Source organism: Cyprinus carpio, chromosome B12 (assembly GCF_018340385.1).
Source record: "Cyprinus carpio isolate SPL01 chromosome B12, ASM1834038v1, whole genome shotgun sequence".
Classification (NCBI taxonomy): Eukaryota; Metazoa; Chordata; class Actinopteri; order Cypriniformes; family Cyprinidae; genus Cyprinus; species Cyprinus carpio.
This window is the reverse complement of record NC_056608.1, coordinates 11,778,345-11,802,330: the sequence shown is the minus strand read 5'-3', so window position 1 is coordinate 11,802,330 and position 23,986 is coordinate 11,778,345. Positions and strand designations below refer to the sequence as shown.

The window sequence follows — 23,986 nt, the reverse complement described above, 5'->3', positions numbered from 1 at the left end:
CGTTTCTGCGTTAACATCCTGAATGGGAGCTTGTGAAGGGCCCGGTTCAGAATGCACAGGTCCAGGATTGGCCGTAACCCACCGCCTTTCTTGGGTACAATGAAGTATGGGCTGTAAAAGCCTGACTTCATATCGGCTGGAGGGACCGGCTCTATCACGTCCTTTGCCAGAACGAACTCAATCTCAAATCCCAATACGATAGCACCCATGACCAACACAAAGGTGAACCGGATGCCCCTGAACTTGGGAGGATGCCGGGCGAACTGAATCGCATAGCCGAGTCTGATGGTTCTCGTGAGCCAGCGAGACCGAACAAGCGGAACTAGGGGACCCACCGACGTACCCGCGGTGGGGCAGTGAGGCGGAGCACAGGGATCCAACCCGAAAGGCACAGTGTCAAGGAGTGGGATCTGAGTGAGTGGTGAGGTGATGGCAGCAGCGACTTTTGGGCGAAGCTCTCCACCACATTACCGAAGAGGCCAGCCTGGTTCCCAGGCAAATTCCAAATGGAAGTGATCATCCCTATCCCCTTGGAGTGGAGACTTTGGAGTGAGCAGGGCACGTGCGTGCCATTAAATAGTCATTAGGAATGCACTTGGCAAAAGGAGCGACAAAATTTCCTCCTTATCTTCAGCTGGGATGTTCCCGTGACAACGCAGCAGGTGTCCGTCAGCAGATGTTGCTGTTTTACTGTCATAAGTGTTTTTTTATTGTTGATAGCATAACTGTTGCAAATAAACATACATTTTATATTTTTAAAAAGTTTTTAAAATATACTATATAATATATAAAAACTAATATATATAAAACTTTTTAAAATATAAAATGTATATTGTACATACCACACTGACTGAGTGGTGCAACTCTTACCTGGCTCCGCGATTTTGTCACGGGAACATACCAGTCTGAGTGAGTGGTGCAACTCTTACCTGGCTCCGCGATTGGGCAGGGGGTGCGTGAGAAGGCAGAGCGTCCTCGAACTGGGCCCTGCTGCCTGCTGGCGAAAGGAGAGGGGGATGGGAGTGTAGAGGCTGCGTCTCATTCACCACCATCCTGGCCCTTGAGACCCAGAGAAACTGCTCTTTTATTGAATGTTTGGGTACCACTGGCTGGGGAGCCAGTAGTGGAACAAAACCAAATGCAGGAGGGCACCCTTGGCAAAGAGCAGGCGGAGGGGCTTCGGCCGGTGGTGAGGTGATGGCAGCAGCGACTGTTGGGCGAAGCTCTCCACCACATTACCGAAGAGGCCAGCCTGGGAAATTGGAGAGTCCAAGAAGCGGTGCTTGTCGGACTCCCTCATATTTGCCAGAGTAAGCCAAAGGTGGCGTTAGGGATGTGCCGGTACTAGTATCAGTACCGAATGGTTCCCAGGCAAATTCCAAATGGAAGTGATCATCCCTATCCCCTTGGAGTGGAGACTTTGGAGTGAGCAGGGCACGTGCGTGCCATTAAATAGTCGTTAGGAATGCACTTGGCAAAAGGAGCGACAAAATTTCCTCATTATCTTCAGCTGGGATGTTCCCGTGACAACGCAGCAGGTGTCCATCAGCAGATGTCCGTCAGCAGATGTTGCTGTTTTACTGTCATAAGTGTTTTTTTATTGTTGATAGCATAACTGTTGCAAATAAACATACATTTTATATTTTTAAAAAGTTTTTAAAATATACTATATAATATATAAAAACTAATATATATAAAACTTTTTAAAATATAAAATGTATATTGTTTTTATGTCAGTATCCATCAGCGAATCTGCTGACGGACACATGCTGCGTTGTCACGGGAACATACCAGCTGAAGATAATGTGGAAATTATGTCGCTCCATTTGCCAAGTACATTCCTAATGATTGCTTAATCGCATGCACGTGCCCTGCTCACTCCAAAGTCCCCACTCCAAGGGGATAAGGATGATCACTTCCATTTGGAATTTGCCCGGGAACCGTTTGGTACCGATACTAGTACCGGCACATCCCTAGGTGGCGTTCCTGGACCACTAACGCGGACATCGTCTGACCAATGGACCGCGCCATGACTTTTGTCACCCGTAGGGTAAGGTCCATCGCAGTGTGTTGTGCAGCTACTTTAACGCCTTGGCCTGGTAGGTGGCGTGCAGGGCGGAGGCGGCCTGTCCAGCAGTTCAGTAAGCCTTGTCCGTCAGGGTGGACGAGAACATATCAGAATCAGAATCAGAAAGAGCTTTATTGCCAAGTATGCTTACGCATACAAGGAATTTGTTGTAGTGACACAAGCTTCCAGTACACAGAGACAACAACAACACACACAAAAAAAAAAATAATAAATAAAAAAAATATAGGCCCTGGACAGGAGGCGTGGATTATCCCACCAGGCGACAGCACTTTTTGGGCAAAGCTGCATCGCAATAGCGCGATCAACTGGGGGGATCTCCACATACCCCTCAGCCACCCCGCCATCGAGGTTAGTGAGGATGGAGGAGGCACTAGATCTGTTTCGGGCAGAAAAAGGTGCCCTCCAGGACCTAGTAATCAACTCGTGCACTTCCAGGAAGAATGGAACCGGAGGTGGTTGCTGACGATTGGTGTGCGGCACCACCAGAAACCAATCAATCAGCCTTGAGCATTCGGGAGATGGAGGGGCCTTCCATGGCAACCCGGGCAAGCATAGCAGTCAGCTCTGGATCTGACTCGGGCAACGCCGCTTTCCCAGAAGGAGGCAATGCAGCCAAATACTCATCTACAGAGCCTAGCTCGTCCCCCGATGCGGTGATCAACATCTAGTCATCTGCTGGTGGCTCGGATGAAGTGCTGGGCCCCACCCTGTCCGAGGCTATAGCATCCGCATCACGGAGGACACGATGCGCCGGAGCCCGTGGACAATTTTGTTTGGCGGGGAAGTCCTCACTGTAATCCTCAGATCACCCTGGCCATGAGCCGAAGTAGTCCTCCTCTGGGCGGAGGAACTAGAACGGGGCATGGGGAGGGGGACTCCTCCTCATTTGATGAAGAGTTGAATGGTTTTTATCAGATTTCAGCTCTATCACCCTCTAAAATTACATTTACTGTAGGAAAAACAAATACTTATAACAATGATGTAGAATTGTTGGGGATTTGAGCAGTTGTACCAATTGACAGTTAGATCATTGTAACACTCAAATCATATGTAATGTGTGAGTTGCATTTTGAAATAGTTATACTTTGATATTAAGTTGTGTCATTTTGAACCGTGATTTTAGTACAATGAAAAAAATATATTGTGTTTTTGTATTGTATCCAAGCATTTGGAAAAAGTGTTAAGTGTTTTGAAAAATGCTCATCCATTGTGTATTATGTCAAGAGTTTTTAAACATGAAGGTTCTGTTATTAGTGCAAAAATGAAAAACTGTAAAACCATGAAACCTGACAATCAAGAACAAATCCACCCCATGTTTACACTTTCAGAATGTCTTTATTTGTTTACAGCTGAGATACAATGATGTTTAACATAACACATTTAAAAACATGAATGAGGTTGATTTTTTTTTAGAACAATAGTAGCACAGATCAATCAGGCAGCATAACCTGAACCTACTAAAATAAACCTTACTGTGAAATTACTACTAGGAATGTATTTCATTTATAAAATCTCAAGTTACAAATTGTTCACATTTTTATAAACCGGTTAAAAATCATACATAGGTCTCATTGTTAATGTGTTTGTTATGATTACATTGGTCCTATATGGACTTTAGAGATTTCAGACCATTTACCATCAAACCACTTAATTATGAATTGCATACTGCTAGTCAAATAATTACTAATAATGGTCACCAAAGCCACATTCCTACTATATTAGAAGCAATTGGACAAGAGTCAAAAGACTTAAAATACAACAACTTTCCTATTGGGTCCATTGCTGGTAACACCTGGACATTTTATAAAACATTCGTTAGCTTCATCTGTGAGACCCTGTGCTTCTTGCAACGTCACTGATCCCTTAAACCCTCTTCAATATACATTCATGGCACTCTAGGATTGATAAAAATGTTGTTCTGAGTAAAGGTATGATTTAGATAACAACTTACAACACAGAAAGAGTCAATAGCATATTTTTAATAATTAGCAACCTAATTCTCATCCTCTATTCCTCTTAAAGCATCTGACATAACAGATCATGTTGAGGTAGAACAGAGACACCTACAGACTGTTGAGGGGAATCCTGATACAATTTGCTTCAGTACAATTAAATTATTTAAAAAGTTGGCTGTTTTTTTTAAAGATTAGTGCAAACAATTGCCTAGTAATTATAATGCTACTTTGTAGTTTTATAAAATACATTTTGCATTTCAAACATCCACAGGGGTTATTATAGCTAACATTTTGTTGCTACTGGTAGTTTGTACCAGTAGAACTGTAAATCCTGTACTGAAAAGTCAACTATACAGATAAGCCGGTCTATCTGTTTACACCACAGATCACTGAAGGTAAGTTCAAGAGACTGAAAAACTCATCCCTTGAGTTTGAAAAGGCACTGAGCAGAAAATGTGGAAGACCTGCTTTTATATAAATGCTATTTATATAGGCACAATGGGTGAAACATAAGCAAACTATTATAATTATTATAAGTCTGATACACAAGCTTCATGACTGCTGTAATACATTTTTAGATGCAGCCAGATCTACCACTGGCCATATCCATTCATGCCATTATCCCCCGATGGAGTGATGGTGACTGAATCGAGAAAAGGACGGAGTGCTTGTCCAAAAGGTCTATGGAGAAGGAAAGTGTAATTCAATCCAGTAATTACTAATACTGCCACTAGTGTCAACAACAACAACAACAAAATTGATCGTAAAGCTGTAAGTGCTAACTTACGTAGCGAGCACCTCAGATGGGAGGTCAGTGATGTATGAGGGAATCTTAGTTCCTGTTAAAAACTGTGCAACCTCAGAGCTAAAGGTGTTACAGTTGTGTTCAAAGAGGTGGTATTTTTCAGGTCTGTGGAAAAAAAGAAGGAAGTACAGCTTTGCACATGTACAATATAATTTCTGTAGTTAAAAATGATGAGAGATTTCTCAAAAACCAATGCCATACTTTGTCTTTGCATACTAGACTAGGAAAATATGCAGTTTCCTGATAAATGCAAAAAAGAAAGATATACTGACCTGTAAGTAGACTCCCTGAGCGAAGACAGATATTCCTGAAAAAGGTCCCGGGGAACTTCTGTGTTTCCAAGGTCCACTGTGGAATCAGACATACCTAGAATAGTACCACCCTGAAACATGACAACATTTCATGATTTGTGGGTTACAGACTAACATAGCCTTTTACTTTTCAGATATCTTGAGAAACATATGCCTCTTACCGGAAAGCAGCTCATAATGCCTCCTCCTCCAAAGAAAAACTCTTCCCCATAAACCACTATAGATGTGTGCCTTCATTAAGTAATCCAAGAATAATACATTAAAATAAAGACTTGTTAAATTCAACTGTTTATTAAGTATAAACAAATACAAAATATAAGCATTTTAACTAGTGGTCTCAAACCTTTGGACTCCTCTTTATATTTAAGGTGCTGTATGTAAGTTTTTGCCTCTGCTAAAGCATAAAAATACCATAATATGTTTGCAGATACTTAAGAAATATGCTTAGTTAACATACTTGTTTATCTGAAAAACAATGCTACAGTCAGTTATTCTCCTTCGAAAATGTGCGTTCCGGGCCGGAATGTATGTCGTTGTTAAAAAAAAAAAAAAAAAAATCATAATAATAATAATGTCTGTTGTTGTTTTGGTTTGTGAAACCCGCCCAATGCCAGTTTTCCCAATTGTATTTCGGCACGTCGGGTTGCCAGTTGTTGGAAAACTCAGCGTATTTAATTTCATGCATCGTCAAGTGCGCTCGTTCTTGTTTTTGTCGTCAATCTGGCAACCTCCGTCTGCGTCAAGTCTGAGGAAGAGGGACTGGGTGAAAAAAACCCTCTCCAATATTTTGAATTTGGACTGCAATACCTAGTTCAACCACTCGGTGTCAATCCTACATACAGCTCCAAGAGGTCCTCACTGCAGCCCGAGAGTCTCAAAACAAAGTAAACCAAAAAAATAAAAAAATTATTAATACAAAACCCATACTCACCATATTCCCTCGACTTGCTTTCCTGTCAATGTAGATATAGAATTTCAATCAGTAATTTCTTCACATACTTCCAAATGTGAATTTTTCTCCAGAATGTATTAAATATATTATTTCACTTTGACTTTATGAAAAATAAACAAAAACCATCTCAACAACACTAAAACATATATTTCTATTCTAGAGGCGCCACCACCTCCCCTGATCAACTTTAGCCGGCTAACTTAGCTGCAGAACTCACCTAACATCATGGGACTCAGCTGACGGGCCAATCCTTTTGACAGGTCATAAATGTACAACTTTACGTTGAAAGAACTTCCATCAGCCATCGCTACGACTTTAGACAGACGTGTGTTTACAAACAAAAACGCAACTCTACGGCTAGCAAACTGAAACTTAGCTCGAGTTTCTCGCTCTGATTGAACTCGAAAAACCAGAATCCAGTGTTTTGCTTGCTTACATTTCCATCATCGCATTAAAAATTCACGCAAGGAACGCATTCGTTGTCGTTTTAAATTATTTTAGGAGAACAATAAGATACAAGTTGTTGACAAATCCGCCGCGGCGTTTACGTCCGCTTCGACACAGTGACACAGTGATATTTTGATACCGGTTATGACAAATGTGCTTATTCATTGTGGACCCGACCAATGGCAGCACAGCTACATCCGTCAAACAGCTGTAATACCATCCTAAACGCTAGATGGCGAATTTTACAAGAACAAACATGCTGGTGGTGTTTATGCCCGCCACAAAATCTACTAGTAAGCGGAAGTCTTGTTCGAGATTCGGTTCGTTTGAACAGTTCGTTTCAAAACTCCCGATTCAGCGACTCCTACCTCATTACGTGGTCCCTGAAATCCCGGCGTGTCGTAAACATGCTTTAAATCTTTAATAAATCCATATATGGACCCATGCTGATGTTTATTATAGTATTTCGAATAGCTTTTACTTTTTGCCCCCTCAGTAAGTCCGAACATGCTCACACATTACAAACCAGGCAAATTGTTCGGTTCACTCGAGAATCGCTGTGAAGCAGTTTGATTCGTAGACAAATTGTGCAGATATCGCCTGCGTCCCAATGTGCATACTATCCATCCTGAATTCTATGTGATATTAGTAATTGTCAATACTATTTAGGGCAGATAGGGTGGATAATATGCACACTGGGACGCAGGGATCTATTGGGAACCGAGTCAATCTATTCAAATAAAAGAACCGAGTGACATGAAAGATTTGTTCACTTCCATGATAATGTTTGACCTCCTTAATTTTAAATTGTAAAAGTTATTATTATTTATTTTATTTTATTTCATTACAAATGGTTAACAATTAGTATTTTGTTAAACTGTTTACGCGGTTCACATAAACATTTGTTTACTTCCTCGTCGTGGATGGATTACATTAACCAGTCACTCCGCTCTTGTCTCGCCATTGGTTCTTGCCGTTCAATAGACGTCTCTGATACGCTATTGGAGCTGTCACTCAAATTGTGGCGCACTGACTGGAGGCGTGCATGCGCGGTTGTAAAAGAAAACGAAGTTCGATTGCTGAAAAGAAAAAAGTGGGTAATCTTAAATGTAAGAAAATTTGCTTTGTTTTTTTTCCCCAAAGTTTAATTGAAAGCAACACTGAAACGATTCTTGGACAAAGCGACGAGTAATGGCGGAGTGGAGACAGTACTATCAAAACGAAGACGATGAGGTTGAGGAGGACGAAGAGGATTCTGGAGGTTAGCACAGCTAAGTTAACTGCATTAATTGGCCTCAGTGATAAAAGTTGCACGCATTGTACTCTATTAAACGTAACTTACTTATGAAATGTGATTAAATAAGAAAATGTTAATTACTTTTAAATGATCAGGTGATTACAAAATCAGTGGCCGCGACAGTCTGGTGTTTTTGGTTGATGCATCCAAAGAGATGTTCATCAAGAGTGAGGATGGAGAAACATCAAATTTTGACATGACTATGCAGGTGAGTCAAACTGTAACATTTTATTAATGCATTATCTTTTATTTTCACCAGATATTCTTGTGTTTTTCTCCAGTGCATATCTAATAGACATTATTCTCTGTTGTATCTAGTGTGTGCGCAGTGTGTACACTAGTAAGATCATAAGCAGTGACAAAGACCTGGTCGCTTTGGTGTTCTATGGGACTGAGCAGAGCAAGAATCCAAGAAATTCCTTCAAGCATGTCTACGTCTACCATGACTTGGATTCACCTGGTGGGTAACTAACTCTTTGAGCTTTTCAGATTGCCTATATGATGGTGAATTTATCTCGCATATTGATTCCCTTTTCAGGATCTCAACGTGTACTGGATATTGATAAACTGCTGGGTGAGAAAGGAGCTCAGTTCGCTGAAAAGACCATTGGCAGTGGCGAAACATCCCTCGGAGAGGCTCTGTGGTGCTGCTCCAACCTTTACAGTGACATCAAGTTGCGACTGTCACACAAGCGCCTGATGATCTTCACTTGCAGGGATGACCCTCACGGAGGAGACGGTGCTAAAGACAGACAGGCTCGTACAAAGGCTGCTGACCTTAAAGAGACAGGTATGCTGAAAAGAAGGGGAAAATGACAGTCTTACTGATGGACAATTTATATCCTATGTTCTGTTGTTCCCCAGGTGTGGTCATAGACTTGATGCACCTTACAAAGCCAGGAGGTTTTGATGTTTCCCTGTTCTTCTGTGACATCGTAAGCCCTCCAGAAGATGAAAGCGAGCTTGGCCTCCAGATTGAGCCCTGCAGGAAACTCGAAGACTTGCAGAAGAGGGTCAGAGCTAAAGAGTTGAAGAAAAGATCTCAAAGCAGGTAAATGCACTGTACATATCAAATCATTCACCAGTCTGCTGGTCCTATGTAGCGTCTAGGGGATGCTGGATGTTTACAACAGGTAATACTTTTCTGTAGTGGTTGTAATTGGATTTTAATTAAATTTGCTTCAAGAAAAAGACATGCTGATATTTTTTCAAGTCCCTATGGTCATCAGTTCCTTTCTTTCCTACTGTGATGTAGATCCAACCAAGAAAAAAATATAGCTAGTGCAGGACTTGTCCATCAAAAATTGATACTAAATTTCTCAGATGATACAGACAGTTCTAATACTTTAGTTTTGTCAAATGCTGTGAACTATAATGGGGAACCTATCATTTTGTGCATTACAAGTTTAAAATTAAAAACAGAACCCAAACCTTTACATTCAACTTCTAGTAATTTTCAGAAAAGATTTTTGCATTTAAAAGGGTACATTCTTATATACAACTTAGTTGAACATAAAGTAGTTTTCCTAATAACTTGTCTTCAGGACAGATATATAAATAATAGTAAATAAGCTTTTATAGTTTTTTTTTCTTTTTTCATTATATATCTAACTAACCAACTAGGAATACTTTATAACGATCCTGAGGTAAATGCAATGGTAAGTGACATTGTTCACAAGCTATTTATTTATGTCTTTATCTGGTTGAAACACTGATTGAGACTATTTCTACACACAAGTTGCAGGTTTTACACGTTTTTCCACCCCTTTTGATTTACAGGATATAAGCGGCCCTGGTTGTCAGCTGTTTTTAAACAATCAGCCATCTGGTGCAGATGCTTTTATCGGTCGATACATTTTTGCAATATTTATGCAAAGTTTCACTTTACTTGACCATATGTAAAAATTGCAATCTATAATTTCTGGATCAAAACAGTTCCAGAATGCAGTTCTTAGATTTAAATATACTTTTTCATTGTGTTCAAGTTAACATTCTCTCTTGGAGAAGGTGTCAATCTGGCAGTCGGTGTGTATGTGTTGGCCAGGACTGCCACCAAACCTTCTGCTGTCAAGCTTCACAGAGATACTAACGAACCAGTGCGCACTAAAACCCGTTACTTCCATGCCCATAATGGGGGGATACTTTTGCCAAATGATATGAAGAGGGCACAGGTAATCAGAATCAATACTATCAGAAAGTTATACTGTAATTTGTTCTTTGTGTCCCTTTTATCTTAAAGTTACCGTATTTTCTTATCATACAAAAATTGACTACTTTCTATTAAGGTTTATGGGAAGAAACAGATTGTGATGGAAAAGGATGAGGTGGATGAGATTAAGAAGTTTGATGATCCAGGTTTGGTTCTGATGGGGTTTAAGCCCATGGACCGTCTCAAACTGCACCATCATATACGGCCCGCGCTCTTCATATACCCTGAGGAAGAGCAGATATCAGGCAGGTCTTCATTTGCTGGTGTCTTGAGCCTAAACACCTCTTTCAGTTCAATCCAGTTGTTTTAGTAACTGATTTTTTTTCTCATTTTGGAAAGCTGATGTGCAGTTCTTTTTTCTTTTGTTTATTCTAGGAAGCTCCTGTGTGTTTACAGCTCTGCTTTTGAAGTGCAGTGAAAAAAATGTATTTGCATTGTGCAGATACATTCCTCGTCGTAACACTCCTCCTCGCTTTGTGGCACTAGTTCCTCAGAGAGAAGAACTGGATCAGAGTCAAACTCAGGCAACACCTCCAGGTAACCGCAATCAAGACCGAACAATTTTCATTTACACTGAACGTTACTTTCAACTGTATGGCTAATTGATCTTTATATATTTATCAAATAGTAATATTAAATTGTGGGATCCTGTTTTTTAGGCTTCAATGTGATATTTCTTCCCTTTGCTGATGACATACGCACTCTGGATGCTCACGTGGGTCCCACAGCCTCTGATGAGCAGGTGGACAAGATGAAGGAGATTGTGCACAAGCTCGGCTTTAAATACAAGTGTGTGGTTTTCTACAAGTTGTGCCCAGTGCATTCTTCAGCCATGGAGTTGTTGTTAATTTGTACTGTAAATCTTATGTTTTTATAGGAGTGATTCATTTGAAAACCCAGTCCTACAACAGCACTACAGGAACCTGGAGGCTTTGGCTCTGAATATGCTTGAACCCGAGCCCATTGAGGATTTAACAAGTATTTCTTGAGATCTGAAATGTTTTTAATGGATAATTGTTCTATTTTTAATTCTACTACTGTCTCACACTCTGTGTGTTCCCTCAGTGCCCAAGGTACAAATGATGGATGCTCGTCTTGGTCCATTGGCTCAAGAGTTCAAAGATTTAGTCTATCCTCCTGGTTATAACCCAGAAGGGAAGCCTGCGGCTAAACGCAAAACTGGTGAGATTTCAAATGATCTTACATTAATGTAAAGCATGAGTCAGGGATGTAATTTTTGGTATTTGAGCTGATTTAAAAAAAAAGAAAAAACATAAATGAAAAACAAAACCCGCTGCATTTTCAAATACATGTATTTCTTGTATGGATAGTTTCCGACAGCACTGCACAAGCTAGTGGCACCACAGACTGTAAAAAAGATGTGCGGTGCATCTCCACTTCCTTCCACTATAAAAAAAAAAGTGAAGCCAAAGCATCTCAGTATGGCCCAGTAATGAGTAAAGAGTGACGTCGTTTTGGAGCCAGAGTCTGCGCAGTAGAGATTCATTTGGAGCCAGAGTCTGCGCAGTAGAGATTCATTTGGAGCAAGAGTCTGCGCAGTAGAGTCATAAGGTGGAGCCGCGATATCAAACTCCCGCCCAAATTCCTGCAGACCCAATCAACCATAATGACACGCCCTGTTTTTTATAGCATCAAATTACTAGCTAAAATCTAATTCATCACAAAAACGAACAATTAAACATACATCAGCATGATAACAGCTACCTTAAATGACCAAATCCATCTTTCGAAAAATTGTATTGGAAGTGTAATTTATTTTTTTATTTCGACTTGAGTCCCATTCGTTTACATAGAGAGGTTTATGACCTGTACTGCAGTCAGCCACCAGGGGGCGATCAAAGAGAATGCAGAACACCCATAGAATCTCAGCCAGGGTCCACAATTAACAAATCAGTGTTGGCACAATTAACAAAACACATATAACAACAAAAAGAAACCACAATTAACAAATCAACACCAATGTGTTCATTTACACGTGATAGTTGCCAGCTGGCCAGCCCATGATCCAGTCAAACAGTATGGCAATGTGTTCATTTACACGCGGGCAGCCCATGATCCAGTGATTTAGTGTCTCTGAGAGGCTCCAGATGAATTCCATTTCTGCAAGTGCTGGGTCACTTATAATGTGCATTTGAAAATGCAGCACAGGCCAACCGTATTCCCAAATTTGTATTGAGAATCATTTATAAATCTGTCAATAAAAAACTCTAGAGTCTCTGTAAATTTATTGGTGTGTAAAAACAAATCATGAAATATCAAATACTCATATCATGATACTCACTTATTATACAGTACAATAGTATTATTGCAGCATTAATGTATTTATTTGATTTATTTTTAATTATAAAATTAATAATTATTGTTATGTAGTTATATTAAATGGAATTTCTTTGTCCTTTTAACATGCCTAATGCATGATAATACTATGGGATACTGCAAAGGCATAGCAGCATGGTTCAGTATGCATTGGAAATTACTCTTAACTTCCTTTGATTAGCTGTCCTGTTTTAGTTACAATGCCACTACATTCAGAAACGTTCAAAGTTGACAGTAACAGAATCTTGACTTGAGTTGTCTCTTTCTTTCTGCCCAGCTGAATCTGGTGGTGGTGCTGCTGAAAAGAAGCCAAAAGCAGAGATATCTGAGGAAGAGCTGAAAAACCATGTGGCAAAGTGCACCTTGGGAAAACTGACAGTGCCTGTGCTAAAAGATGCATGCAAGCAGTTTGGAATACGTACAACAGGAACCAAGAAACAGGAGCTTATAGATGCCCTGACCATGCAACTCTCCAAATAAAAATTCTTAAGGCCTTGCCCATATTTGGTGGAGAATAAAACCTTGACACCTTGATTACATACTTCTTCATAGAATAAATACTGAAAGATTTGTATTTCTGCACATTCTAAATGACTTTCCTGTCTATTGCAAAATTTCATTCAGCATTCTGACTGTTGTCATAATGGATGTAATAAAAGCAGCTGTAGTTTTAACAGTAGCATTTAACATCCTTATTTCACCTCATTTGGTTGCTATTCTTTAAACATTTGCTCTTTATTCCTCATTTTTTCTTAAGCCTCACCAGCATTGGCATGATTTAATACATGGTAGTAAAGGAGGAAATTGTATCAAACACCTCAAAACACTGGTTTAACTTGAATTAGTATGGAAACTTTCTTAATGTTGTCCATTGATACTTTGAAAGTTGGTAATGTAGATTACAGAACTTATGCCTCATAAATTACACCTATTATGAATGTAATTCTACAAATCCACTCTTGCTTGTATGTTTAGTAAGCATTTGGGTTGAGCAACTAGTTTGTCTAATACTCTAAAAACAACAACAAACAAAAACGAAAACTCATTTACCACATATTATGGAAAATAAAGCAAAGCAAAAAGAAGATGAAATGTAGATGTCTGGATTTTATTTTCTGCTAAAGCAAATAAGGCAAAGAGCTAGAGGGCTGTTTATAACAGACCTTACACAAACCGAAAAAGAAAGGGAAAAAAATAAGGAAAATATATGTCTCCAAAAAGAAACAGGAAGTCTCTTATTAATTTCCTAACGTGGGGCATGTGGGCGACCGAGATGTGTTTGACAGTCCCATGGGATGCAACCTGCTCGTGACGCAAGCCAGCGGAAAGCCAATGACGTTTTGCGCATGCTCACGTTGAGCCAGAGAGCTACAAGGAAAAAGTACAAGAGACAAAGGAATAAACAACTCAAGGAGAGGACGCGAAAACGCCAAGTTAGAGGAACGAAAGCAGCCGGGCCTGTAACATATCGTATACAGACAGAGGTAAGTGCTAGGAAGGAGTACACTGACACTTTGAAAGGTGTCGTTTTGTCCGTTGCTATCAAACGAGTAGCACGTAGCCAGAGTGTCAAATTGGTCTGAACGCAGTAGTTCAGTAGCCCAAACAAAAATACGGCATGCCTTAAGTTATCTTATTAAACTTGCGTACGAAGTGTTAAATATCGTTTTCGTCCGTGAATCAGTCATAAACACACATCCAGTCAGCTGGCAGGAAGTTTTGTACAGCCATTCCCAATGCAGTCATCCTGGGCACAACTGCACATTAGCTTTATAGTTGTCAAAAGGGTTCGTGTTTAGTCTCGCCACTCGGTTAAACGCTAATTAATGTTCAGGATTGAAGCATTTGCCGTTTTGTTTTAATTATCTGATTTATAACCACTCTCTTGTTGTGTTTGTTTTCGACTCTGAAGCCAAGGTTATCTCTGCGGTTCTCACGGTGGTCTACTATGACAGTTACCAGGGTGCTGCACTGCTGACCCATTTAGTCCCAGACAGCTGTACAAGTCATGCTGTAAGTCTTTTCCACCCTGATGTCGGCCAAAATGGAAAGAACTGCTCTGCCCTAGTGGTTACTATGGTGCTTGGCAAGTCTTTGTGCAATAACAACATGAAGAGCACAGAAAGAGGACACAATCGAATCTGCTTCTGAGAAGATCCATCAGTCTCCTCTTGTATTTTTGTTCTTTTCACTGATTCACTGCAAGGTGCGCTGGCTCACCTTTCACTCCAGTAGCTACCTCCCCTCCCCTTGCCGCTCATCCCGAGCAGCTGAGAGGTTGCTGTGGAGATGATAGTGGTGACATAGTAGCAGGAATGGGGAGTACTCCATGTTCTGGTAAGGGGAGGGGGGTCGGGGGGTTTCAGGAGCTGGGATGTATGCCATGGAAGGTCAGCAAGCAGAAAGGAGAAGCCGTCGGTGGACGTGGGTCCGAGCTGGAGGATAGACCGAATGCTGGACCGCCCCCCACCTCGTCACAACCTCCCGCCATTTATCACGAAAAGCAGCATCGGGAGTTGTGTGCTCTGCACGCCCTAAACAATGTCTTCCAGGACGGAGCGGCCTTCAGCCGTGATGCACTTCAGGACATCTACCAGAGGTCAGTGCTAAGATTATGTATTGTTGAGGTGATCTAATTTTGGATTTTTTTTTTTTTTTTTTTTTTTTTTTTTTTAAGCACACTTCTGCTTCCTCTTTCTTTTTCAGGCTGTCCCCTAGCACTTTGGTAACGCCCCACAAGAAAAACATGCTGGGAAATGGCAACTATGATGTGAACGTCATCATGGCTGCATTGCAGACGCGTGGGTTTGAGGCTGTTTGGTGGGACAAGAGAAGGTATTTTATTATGCTGTTTTAGTTTTAAATGCATCAAAAATATATTGTCCAAAACGTGGCAAAATCTCTTTTTGAATTCATGTTTGTTTCAAATGGTTTTGAAAAATGTACATATCTTAAATTCAACATGAAACAGAAATTTCATAAGTATAGCCAAGTAAAACTGTAAACTGAATGGAGGGATTTGATTTTGTCCGCTGGAAATTGATTGGATAGTTTGATCCTTTTCATTTGCAAATTGCTGCCGTTTCATGTGAGTGACAGATCACTGGATGGGATGGATTATTGTCCCATCTTCACACTGGTGCACAAGTCATCAGAGATGAGATGTTTGTGTTTTGATTTAACATTACAAGGGCACATGAATAAAAAAAAAAAAAAAAAAAATAGAATTTGACTTCATAGTGATTTTAACCATTTTCAAAAAATGTTTAAAAATATTTTCAAGATTGCTTTAGGATTTTTTTTTTTCTCTCCCAAGATTAGTTTTTTAAAATATCTTGAAGCATTAATTATAAATATAACATTTTTGGTCACAGCACATGATATTTTCTAACACAAACTAACCTGTCTTGTTGTGATAAAAGGTCAAGTTATTTGATATTTTAAGAAACGTATTGCCCTTTACACACAGTCGTAAGGGTCTGCCAGGTTCCTCTTTATGATATAACTTCCTGTTTTATGAACCACACTTGACTTGGACAAACAAAAAGTTTTAAGATGTTAAAGCAGTGAAGCACTTCTGTTAAAGAATAATAAAATTATTCATTTTTTAATACTAGGACTGTGGTATCCATTTTATGAACACAATATATAGGAAAATACAGGGATAATAAAATGAAATGCATACATTCCAAACCTCTATGCATTTCTTTCATCTGCAGAACACAAATGAAGATATTTGTAACATTTTGGTTCCCATTCACTTCCATTGTATAGACAAGAAACACAATAAAAGTCAATGGGAACTGAAACTGTTCGGTTACCAGCATTCTGCAAAATATCTTTTTTTCATGTTCCACGGTTTCTTTTAAGTTTGGTCAGTGTCTGTAAATGAAGGAATTTTCATTTTTAGGTGGGCTATCCTTTAATTTTATTATATTTGTATATTTTTTTAATTTTATAATTTTTAGAAATAAAAAAACCTGCTGAGCATAGAAGAGATGTATTCTAGCATTATATGAGTTGCATTCATCTTTTTTTTATTGTTGATGCTATTTTTTAAATAAATGAATACAGATGTGACATTTATTTTATTTTTTTTTCCTATGTGTTTGTCATGCTATAGGGATGTCAGCAGCATTGCACTGCCGAACGTCACTGGATTCATCTTGAATGTGCCATCCAATCTGCGCTGGGGGCCGTTGCGACTGCCCCTCAAGCGCCAACACTGGATTGGAGTTCGAGAAGTGGGAGGAATCTACTATAACTTGGACTCCAAACTGCGCAGTCCTCATGCTATCGGAACAGCTGATGAACTGAGGTAAGTGCGAAATGCTAAAGGGAAAAGTAGCAGTTGGTTTCAATGCCAAGCTCTTTTTCCCCCCCTCTAGCTATCGTTCTGATTGTTTCACAGGAAGTTTTTGCGTCACCAGCTTCGAGGGAAGAACTGTGAACTCCTATTGGTTGTGCCAGAGGAGGTGGAAGTCCACCAGACGTGGAGGTCTGATAACTAATGAATGTTTTGGATCGGGGTTTTTTTGTTGTTGTTTTGTTTTGTTTTGGAGGTTTCTCAAATTCATGCTCAGGAGGGAAATGTGAGGTTCAGTCAGGGACCCATTTAAAGAGCAAATGGAGTTGCACTCAACTAGTCATGAAAGCACACTGCTCAGACTTGTTTACACACACACTCACACACGCTGGACTCTTGCCATGGAGACTGAAGCAGCAAAGGACACACACAGGGATATCACAAGACAACAAAACACTACGCAGAGAATTTTGTTTGGTATTTGGGATTCTGATGCATTTTTTATACATTGATTATTTCTTTTACTTTGTACTGTTTTCTGACTTGAAAGTGAGAGGTTATGGAATTATTAGTGATGTGTTCTCCTCGTGCTTCACCTGTCATCCTCGCCACTTCTCTCTTTCCATGTGATCTCCCGTGCATCCATGTGATCATCTGAACTGTCCGCCACACATTATAGGTCACCGAAAAAGGTATATGTTTGACCAACTAGATTTTGTTTAACACAGGGGTGCATATGTACTTATTTAGTGCATGTACTTGAAGATTTAGAGAAGGAACACCAGTAGCCCCTGCTTAACCGTGTCCTACATGTTTAATGGCATAGTGACAGATGAGATGTTTTCTGTGTATCACAGTACAGCATGGCACCACAGTAATTGGATGTTTTGTGTTAGTTTCCTGTAACATATGTTACCAAAACGGTCACTTGTTAATCTCTTACCTTAAACGGTTGCTCTGGACACCCTTTTCTTGTTAGACAGTTAAGGTTAGACTTGTTGAATCCTACATGTAGGAAAATAAAACAGGTGAGTGTTGGTAGTAAAAAAAAAAAAAAAAAAAAAAAAAAAAAAAAAATTTTCAACTGCCAAAAACTGTTGTTAATTGAAATGGTTGTATGTACTTTTAAAATAGCAAATGCTGAACTAAGAGTTAGAAAGGTTGATATCTCTGAAATCTTGCAAAGTTTATTCATCTTTGTTTGATATTGGATTAACATGGCCTTAAACTGTTTACAGAGGGAGCCGATTTACACAAAGGGAAGACTAATAATGCATCTCAGGCTATCTTCAGATCCAACTTGATTAAATTTCACTTGTTAAACACCGATCTTCAACATATTATGGAAAACACTTCAGATAGATTAAAGACACTCGAATCAGATGCTACAACTTAAAAGGAACATTCCACATGTCCATACACAGGGTGCTTTGTAATATTGTTGAGATGAATAGATTCCTTTGCCATGACAATCTAAATCCCCACAACCCATTTTTCAGGGGGACGGGGACAACATGTGCTCATGCCATTGTTTTCCATTCAAATAAAATGCTTATGATGGCACTTTATGTATGATGTAAAATGTGCTGTGACATCATTAAAAATGTCTTTGTATGTACAGTGTGGTGCTGCTTTTTATCTTGTTCATGTAATTCACATCAGGGGTTTTCATCATTCTGGATACTACAGACCACCAAATGTGATCATCTGTGTGAAGGAACCCCATCCTAAATTATATATATATATAAAAAAAGAAAAAAAAAAAAATATATATATATATATATATATATATATTTTATTTATTTATTTATTAATTTATTTATTTAGTATACTGTGAAAATATGAATGTGTAAAAATATTAGTGAAATATTTAACTTTTATTTTATTCTTTGTTTAATGATATTTATTTATTTTTACAACTTTTTACACTTTTTTTTTTTTAATTAGCAGTCCCTTGTGTACTTTTTTTTTTTTTAAATAGTATTTTTGTAATCTATAATAACTTTCTATTCATTAAATTTTCCATAAAAATATGAAGCACCATAACCATTTTCAACATTGATTATATTAAGAAATGTTTCTTGGGCACCAAATTAACATATTAGAATTATTTCTAAAGGATCATGCGACATTAAAGAATTAAGTAATGGCTGCTGAAAATTTCGCGTTTTCGTCACAGAAATAAATGACATTTTACAAACATTTAAATAGAAAACTATTTCAGACTCTGATCTTATTGTACACCATACTGTTTTAGTCTATTTTTATTCAAAATGCAGCGGTTGCGGTCATAAAATTATTCTTTCAAAAACTATTAGTGCATCTTTGTGCGAGAGATTTGAGATCTATTGCCCATAGATAGCCTACCGTTGTAATGCTGCAAGTAAGCAAACTAATTTATTAATTCCTTTATGTAATATTTTGGAGTGCAAAACTCAAATCTGAAAGATAAGCAACATAAACCACATAAATCCTGATTAAAACAAAACTAATGTGGTAGATGCTAGTTGATAATCCGACCAACAGTGGCGCAAGTCAATCCTCTGTGTGGCGCACGGGGGCGCGCTGCACGCTGCAGATGTGTCGCAGATTTAAAAAGTCACTGGACTCATCTAGTACAAGGAAATGGAGCAGTGCAAAGCATAAAATACTGATTGTTAACAAGGCAGCGGAAGAGCGGGAACGTGTGCAGCCATTCTAACAGTGCATGGGATTTGCAATTCATAGTTACTTTAACGACCAGAAGGAAAAGCACAAAGATACATTGACAGCTACTTCGTTCGTGTTTTTAGGGGAGCAACTTAACTGATGGAACTGTCGGCAATCGGTGAGCAAGTGTTCGCTGTGGAATCAGTCATAAAGAAAAGAGTTAGAAAGGTAAGTGACATGCGCGTGCTTACTGACAGTTCAGTCTGTGCAATCCCGCTGCACACATACAACATGTTAGAGGGGCGAGGACACACACGTCCCCTTACAACAACAGCGTGCAAGTGTGTTTGTAGTCTAATAACTTCGATGATGATGACGCATGTCGCACAGCACGCTTTTAGAACGGTGGCGATCATATTCGTAGTCATGGAGACTACGCAGTTTTATTTCCCGGTGGGATCTAATAACTAACGTAAAGTTTGGCCATTTAGAGACAGCCGCTGAGGTTTATTTTTTATCTTAAAGCGCCATTTGAGGTTATTGGTGGGGGCGGACGTGGCTCTCAGTTACTTTTAAGTCAAATTAAGACATGCGGTTAGCGTAAAATAACGCTCGTTAACTGACCGTTACTTTTGGTCTCACACGAAATGTCAGGATTGAAATAGAAAGGAGGAGCTGTTGGTTTAGGGGTCGTCCCTCCTTAATTCTTTATTACGAAACCTTGTCATTACGTCATCGCACACGTACAAGACAAAAACAAAACAATCAGAAGAAATGTGTAATCGAAAAAAAATAAATCGTACTTAAAATAATCTATTTTTTCTTTTTCTGCTAATGTTTGGGTCATGTCGAATATTTATTGAAGTGGAAGGGGTGGCCTCCCAAGTAAGTATTATTATTGGAGAATAAGCTTAATTTCAAAATTTCTTAATCCTTTTATTTCCTGGTAGTTTTACAATTTATACTCTAGCTGCTACGATGTTTTGTATATTTATTTGTACGTCATGTCAATAATATGTTTTAATCACTTTAAAGGTACAGCACATGGGAGCCAGAGGAGCACATTCTAGACCCTCGGCTGGTTTTAGCGTATGAGGAAAAGTGAGCAGTTCTAAAAATGAAACTTCCTTTTTCATTCTTTCACTTTCAGTCACTAGTACATGAAACCGTCCCCACTGCATTATCTCATTATTTCTAATTCCAAACAGAGAACAGAGAGAAAGGTCAGTGAGGTGGCGTAAAAGAGGCCCAAAGCCGAAAAGACTCTTCATGCAGGTAATGACCACTACAGCATCTTAATTACTGTGATTATTTTCCTGCTAAATTGTCATTCAAATCTTGTCCATCCACTTATTTTACTATTATTTATATGCTGTTATATTTTTCATTCATATTATATATATATATATATATATATATATATATATATATATATATATATATATATATATATATATATATTTAATTTTAGTTACATTTTTGGTCAGTTTTCATTTTTATTATTTTTAATATATTTCTATTTAGGTCTAATTTATTTTCATTTCAGTTTTAATTTTAGTACAGTTGTAGTTTTTATTTCCAGTTAAACTAAATGAAAATTTGAATTTTGCCTTGACTTCTGCTGTCTATCCACATATTGCTTTCTTGAAGAGAAACATTTACGCAATGGATCTACGCAGCGCACACAAAGATACAGAGAAGTCTTCAGCACATCTGCCGCTCTCGCTTGACCCAAGGTTCCAGTCCACAGGGGCTTGTATATATCGGCAATTAAGCCACCACAAGAAAAAGAAGAAAGCTTCCAGAGAGACTTCTGAGGAAGAATGGGATAGAAGAGAAGATGATGATGATGATGATGATGATGATGATGATGATGATGATGAGGGGGTTATGGAGGAGGAAGAAGAAGAAGAGGACACAAGACAAGGAGGGACTAAAACTGGCAGCAACACTTTAAACAGTAAGTATGTTAGTTGGTCAGAGGGCAGACATAGTTGTCAAACTTTGATCTAAATTGATATCAAGACTGCAGTGCTCTTTGTCAGCCTTATTGAGGAAAAAAAATCTCTTGACACTAAATCACAACACAAAGTAAGCAGCTCTAGGATCCAGGATTTTTGTTATTGTTGTTGGCAAAACCTACTTTAAAAACTTTTTTTATTATTATTATTAGCATTATATATGCAAAATGTGTTAGTCTATGGTTGAAATCCTAAAATGTAAAATCAATTTTTAAATTCTGCAAGTGAATTATATATATATATATGTATATTAAGGCTGAATTTGTTTGATCATGAATACAGTAAAAATATATATATATATGTACTCTACATGAAATTAAAAATATATGTATTTAAATTTTACATTTTTGAAAGAAGTCTCTTATAAGGCTGAATTTGTTTGATCATGAATACAGTAAAAAGAGTAACACTGAAATTTTAATAAAAAAATTATTACAAATAACTTTTCTATTTTAATATATTTAATATTTCTATAATAATTCTAGTTAGTAATTTAGTAATGTTAATATTTTAATATATTTTAAAATGTGTTTTATTCCTGTGATGAGCAAGAACACATTAAATTGTGTTAAAAAAGTGACAGTGAAGACATTTTTAATGTTACAAAAGATTTCCGTTTCAAATAAACTTTTTATCCATCAATTAATCCTAGAAATGTTTTATGATTTCCACAAAAATATTAAGCAGCAAAACATAGTTTGTTAATAGTAAGAACCATTGTTAATAACTGAATCCTAATAATAGATTACAGTAATTATGCACTAAATCAAAAAAGTAAAATTATTTCTGAAAGATCATGTGGCAAATAAAAAACACCTCACATAATTATTTTAAATCATATTAACATTTTACAGTATTGCTGTTTTAACTGTATTTCTGATAAAGTAATTATTGCATAATTATTTATTACAAAATAATTTCCAAAAAACTATTTTGCATACTTCTGCATTATTCATATTATTAATATAATAATATTGTATTTTGCATACTTCTGCATTATTCTTATTATACAATTAATAATTTTGGACACAACTACAGTAGTATTAAATTATTTGTGCTTTTAAAACTGAACTTGAGTGTCTAAAAAGCATCTAAAACAGCACCCTATACAATACTTGTTTATTCTTTCATATCTATAACACGATGAAGGTGTAAATATGTACAAAATGTACTCTATGTCTCAGAGCGTGTCAGGAGAGGTCGCTGGAGTCCAACCACTGGGTCAGAGGCAATGACTATATCTCCTTTACCTGAAGACTGGAGTCCAGTTATGGGCCCAGAGGAGGTCATTGTGACAGATATCACCATCAACTCACTGACTGTGACTTTTAGAGAGGCCTTGGTAGCAAGGGGGTTCTTCAGGAGCTGGGAGATGGAGATCTGACATTACAGAGACTGAGGACGGTCAGAGCGAGGAGGAAAGGGAATTGGTACATCCTTTTTTGCATTGTTGATTATGTGCTTGCACATCTTCCGCCAGTGTTTCAGACTGTTTATTTGCACTATTAGTTCTAATTGAGTTCAAACCTTTCAAAATGTTGTTTCAGTGATTACAATCAGTCAAAGTAACAGTAGCAGGCCATGCCATTTAATGGCAATAACTGATATTATGATGAGATTTTGAACTTGTGTTTGCCATGAAAAGAACCAAGCCAGTTCTCTGATACTGGTTTCGATGGTGTTTTGCAGTGAAGTTTACAGATTCAACTAACTGGGATAGAGTTTATTTGGTCTGGTCATGTATTTGCATGAAATACATAATGCTAGTTCAGAGTAGCACAATGAAGTATTCCTAAAAGCCAAGCTGTCACATATATGTCTATACATATTCACATTGTATGTATGTATGTATGTATGTGTATATATATATATATATATATACTTGGTGAACATATTCTAATCTTGACCTTCAATTTAAATTGCACACCTCACTCAGTAAATTAGAATTAGTGGCCTCAATACTCAAAATATGTAAAATACAATTTTGGAAAATAGCATTTCAACACTTAGTGTGCCATCCTTGACAGTTCATAAACAAAATATTATAGTGTGAAACAAAATTCTGCACTCCTTGCACAATTATGTTCTAACATTGAGCATAGTTATGTGTATGGAATAAAGTTTTATTTTATTTTCCAACACTATTGCTTGCTAGTATCTCATCTGTTTGGAGTGTTTGTGCAATTGTTTTTTTTTTTGTCCTGCCAAGTATGACTTAAACTTGCTGTTTATTTTCGGTGTTATTTTAGTTCAAGATGAAAACTGAGACCTGAAGACAAAAAAAAAAAAAACATCTGTATCATCCATCTCTGGGGGTTTTACTGTTTAATATTTGACTTCATGTGACCTGTATATATTTGATAGACTATGTCTGTGCCAAATGTCTGTGGTTGCTTTTGCTATTCAGAGTATTTGCACTTTAAAATGGAAAACATGGTATTATGATGCCATTAATAAAACCTCTGTGTAACTCTATCATTATCCATTACTTTTTATATTTAATCAGCATTACATAACACTGTGTGGATTAATTTAGTCTCAAACCACCTTGGGTTGACATTGTTCCAGCTCCACATCTACATTGTAGGAAGTACACCACACCAGAAGC

At 38.0% G+C, this 23,986-nt stretch overlaps 4 protein-coding genes across 4 annotated transcripts; 3 read left to right on the top strand and 1 right to left on the bottom strand.

Moving 5' to 3' along the window:
• Positions 1–3,404: 3,404 nt before the first annotated feature.
• On the bottom strand, positions 3,405–6,765 carry desi1b (desumoylating isopeptidase 1b). Its single transcript, XM_019113597.2, has 6 exons — positions 6,330–6,765; positions 6,092–6,113; positions 5,322–5,391; positions 5,122–5,231; positions 4,832–4,954; positions 3,405–4,725 (listed from the first exon to the last, which is right to left on the bottom strand). Exons 1-6 carry the CDS (start codon positions 6,415–6,417, stop codon positions 4,635–4,637), a joined length of 504 nt encoding a protein of 167 aa, XP_018969142.1. The 5' UTR covers positions 6,418–6,765; the 3' UTR covers positions 3,405–4,634.
• A 784-nt stretch (positions 6,766–7,549) lies between these two features.
• Positions 7,550–13,076, top strand: xrcc6 (X-ray repair complementing defective repair in Chinese hamster cells 6). Its single transcript, XM_042735383.1, has 12 exons — positions 7,550–7,820; positions 7,952–8,064; positions 8,175–8,316; positions 8,395–8,646; positions 8,721–8,907; positions 9,841–10,027; positions 10,142–10,310; positions 10,441–10,602; positions 10,725–10,854; positions 10,943–11,043; positions 11,131–11,247; positions 12,680–13,076. Exons 1-12 carry the CDS (start codon positions 7,751–7,753, stop codon positions 12,880–12,882), a joined length of 1,833 nt encoding a protein of 610 aa, XP_042591317.1. The 5' UTR covers positions 7,550–7,750; the 3' UTR covers positions 12,883–13,076.
• Positions 13,077–13,727: 651 nt separating this feature from the next.
• LOC109071486 (josephin-1-like) lies at positions 13,728–18,326 on the top strand. The gene is made up of 5 exons (XM_042735382.1): positions 13,728–13,886; positions 14,315–15,001; positions 15,109–15,237; positions 16,526–16,720; positions 16,814–18,326. Exons 2-5 carry the CDS (start codon positions 14,718–14,720, stop codon positions 16,911–16,913), a joined length of 708 nt encoding a protein of 235 aa, XP_042591316.1. The 5' UTR covers positions 13,728–13,886; positions 14,315–14,717; the 3' UTR covers positions 16,914–18,326.
• A 950-nt stretch (positions 18,327–19,276) lies between these two features.
• On the top strand, positions 19,277–23,853 carry cbx7b (chromobox homolog 7b). The gene is made up of 6 exons (XM_042735381.1): positions 19,277–19,585; positions 20,199–20,242; positions 20,393–20,458; positions 20,566–20,632; positions 21,008–21,317; positions 22,563–23,853. The coding sequence occupies exons 1-6, from the start codon at positions 19,517–19,519 to the stop codon at positions 22,760–22,762; spliced, it is 756 nt and encodes a 251-aa protein (XP_042591315.1). The 5' UTR covers positions 19,277–19,516; the 3' UTR covers positions 22,763–23,853.
• The last annotated feature ends 133 nt before the right edge of the window (positions 23,854–23,986 follow it).

Coding starts and splice junctions, on each gene's coding strand:
- desi1b (XM_019113597.2), bottom strand. CDS start 6,417: ATGGCTGATGGAAGTTCTTTCAACGTAAAGTTGTACATTTATGACCTG. Junction 6,114..6,329: donor GCTGAGTCCCATGATGTTAG/GTGAGTTCTGCA, acceptor CTACATTGACAG/GAAAGCAAGTCGAGGGAATA. Junction 4,955..5,121: donor CTCAGGGAGTCTACTTACAG/GTCAGTATATCT, acceptor TTTTTTCCACAG/ACCTGAAAAATACCACCTCT.
- xrcc6 (XM_042735383.1), top strand. CDS start 7,751: ATGGCGGAGTGGAGACAGTACTATCAAAACGAAGACGATGAGGTTGAG. Junction 8,065..8,174: donor ATTTTGACATGACTATGCAG/GTGAGTCAAACT, acceptor TGTTGTATCTAG/TGTGTGCGCAGTGTGTACAC. Junction 8,908..9,840: donor AAGAAAAGATCTCAAAGCAG/GTAAATGCACTG, acceptor CATTGTGTTCAA/GTTAACATTCTCTCTTGGAG.
- LOC109071486 (XM_042735382.1), top strand. CDS start 14,718: ATGGGGAGTACTCCATGTTCTGGTAAGGGGAGGGGGGTCGGGGGGTTT. Junction 15,002..15,108: donor CTTCAGGACATCTACCAGAG/GTCAGTGCTAAG, acceptor TTTCTTTTTCAG/GCTGTCCCCTAGCACTTTGG. Junction 16,721..16,813: donor GGAACAGCTGATGAACTGAG/GTAAGTGCGAAA, acceptor ATTGTTTCACAG/GAAGTTTTTGCGTCACCAGC.
- cbx7b (XM_042735381.1), top strand. CDS start 19,517: ATGGAACTGTCGGCAATCGGTGAGCAAGTGTTCGCTGTGGAATCAGTC. Junction 19,586..20,198: donor TAAAGAAAAGAGTTAGAAAG/GTAAGTGACATG, acceptor TGCTAATGTTTG/GGTCATGTCGAATATTTATT. Junction 20,243..20,392: donor TGGAAGGGGTGGCCTCCCAA/GTAAGTATTATT, acceptor ATCACTTTAAAG/GTACAGCACATGGGAGCCAG.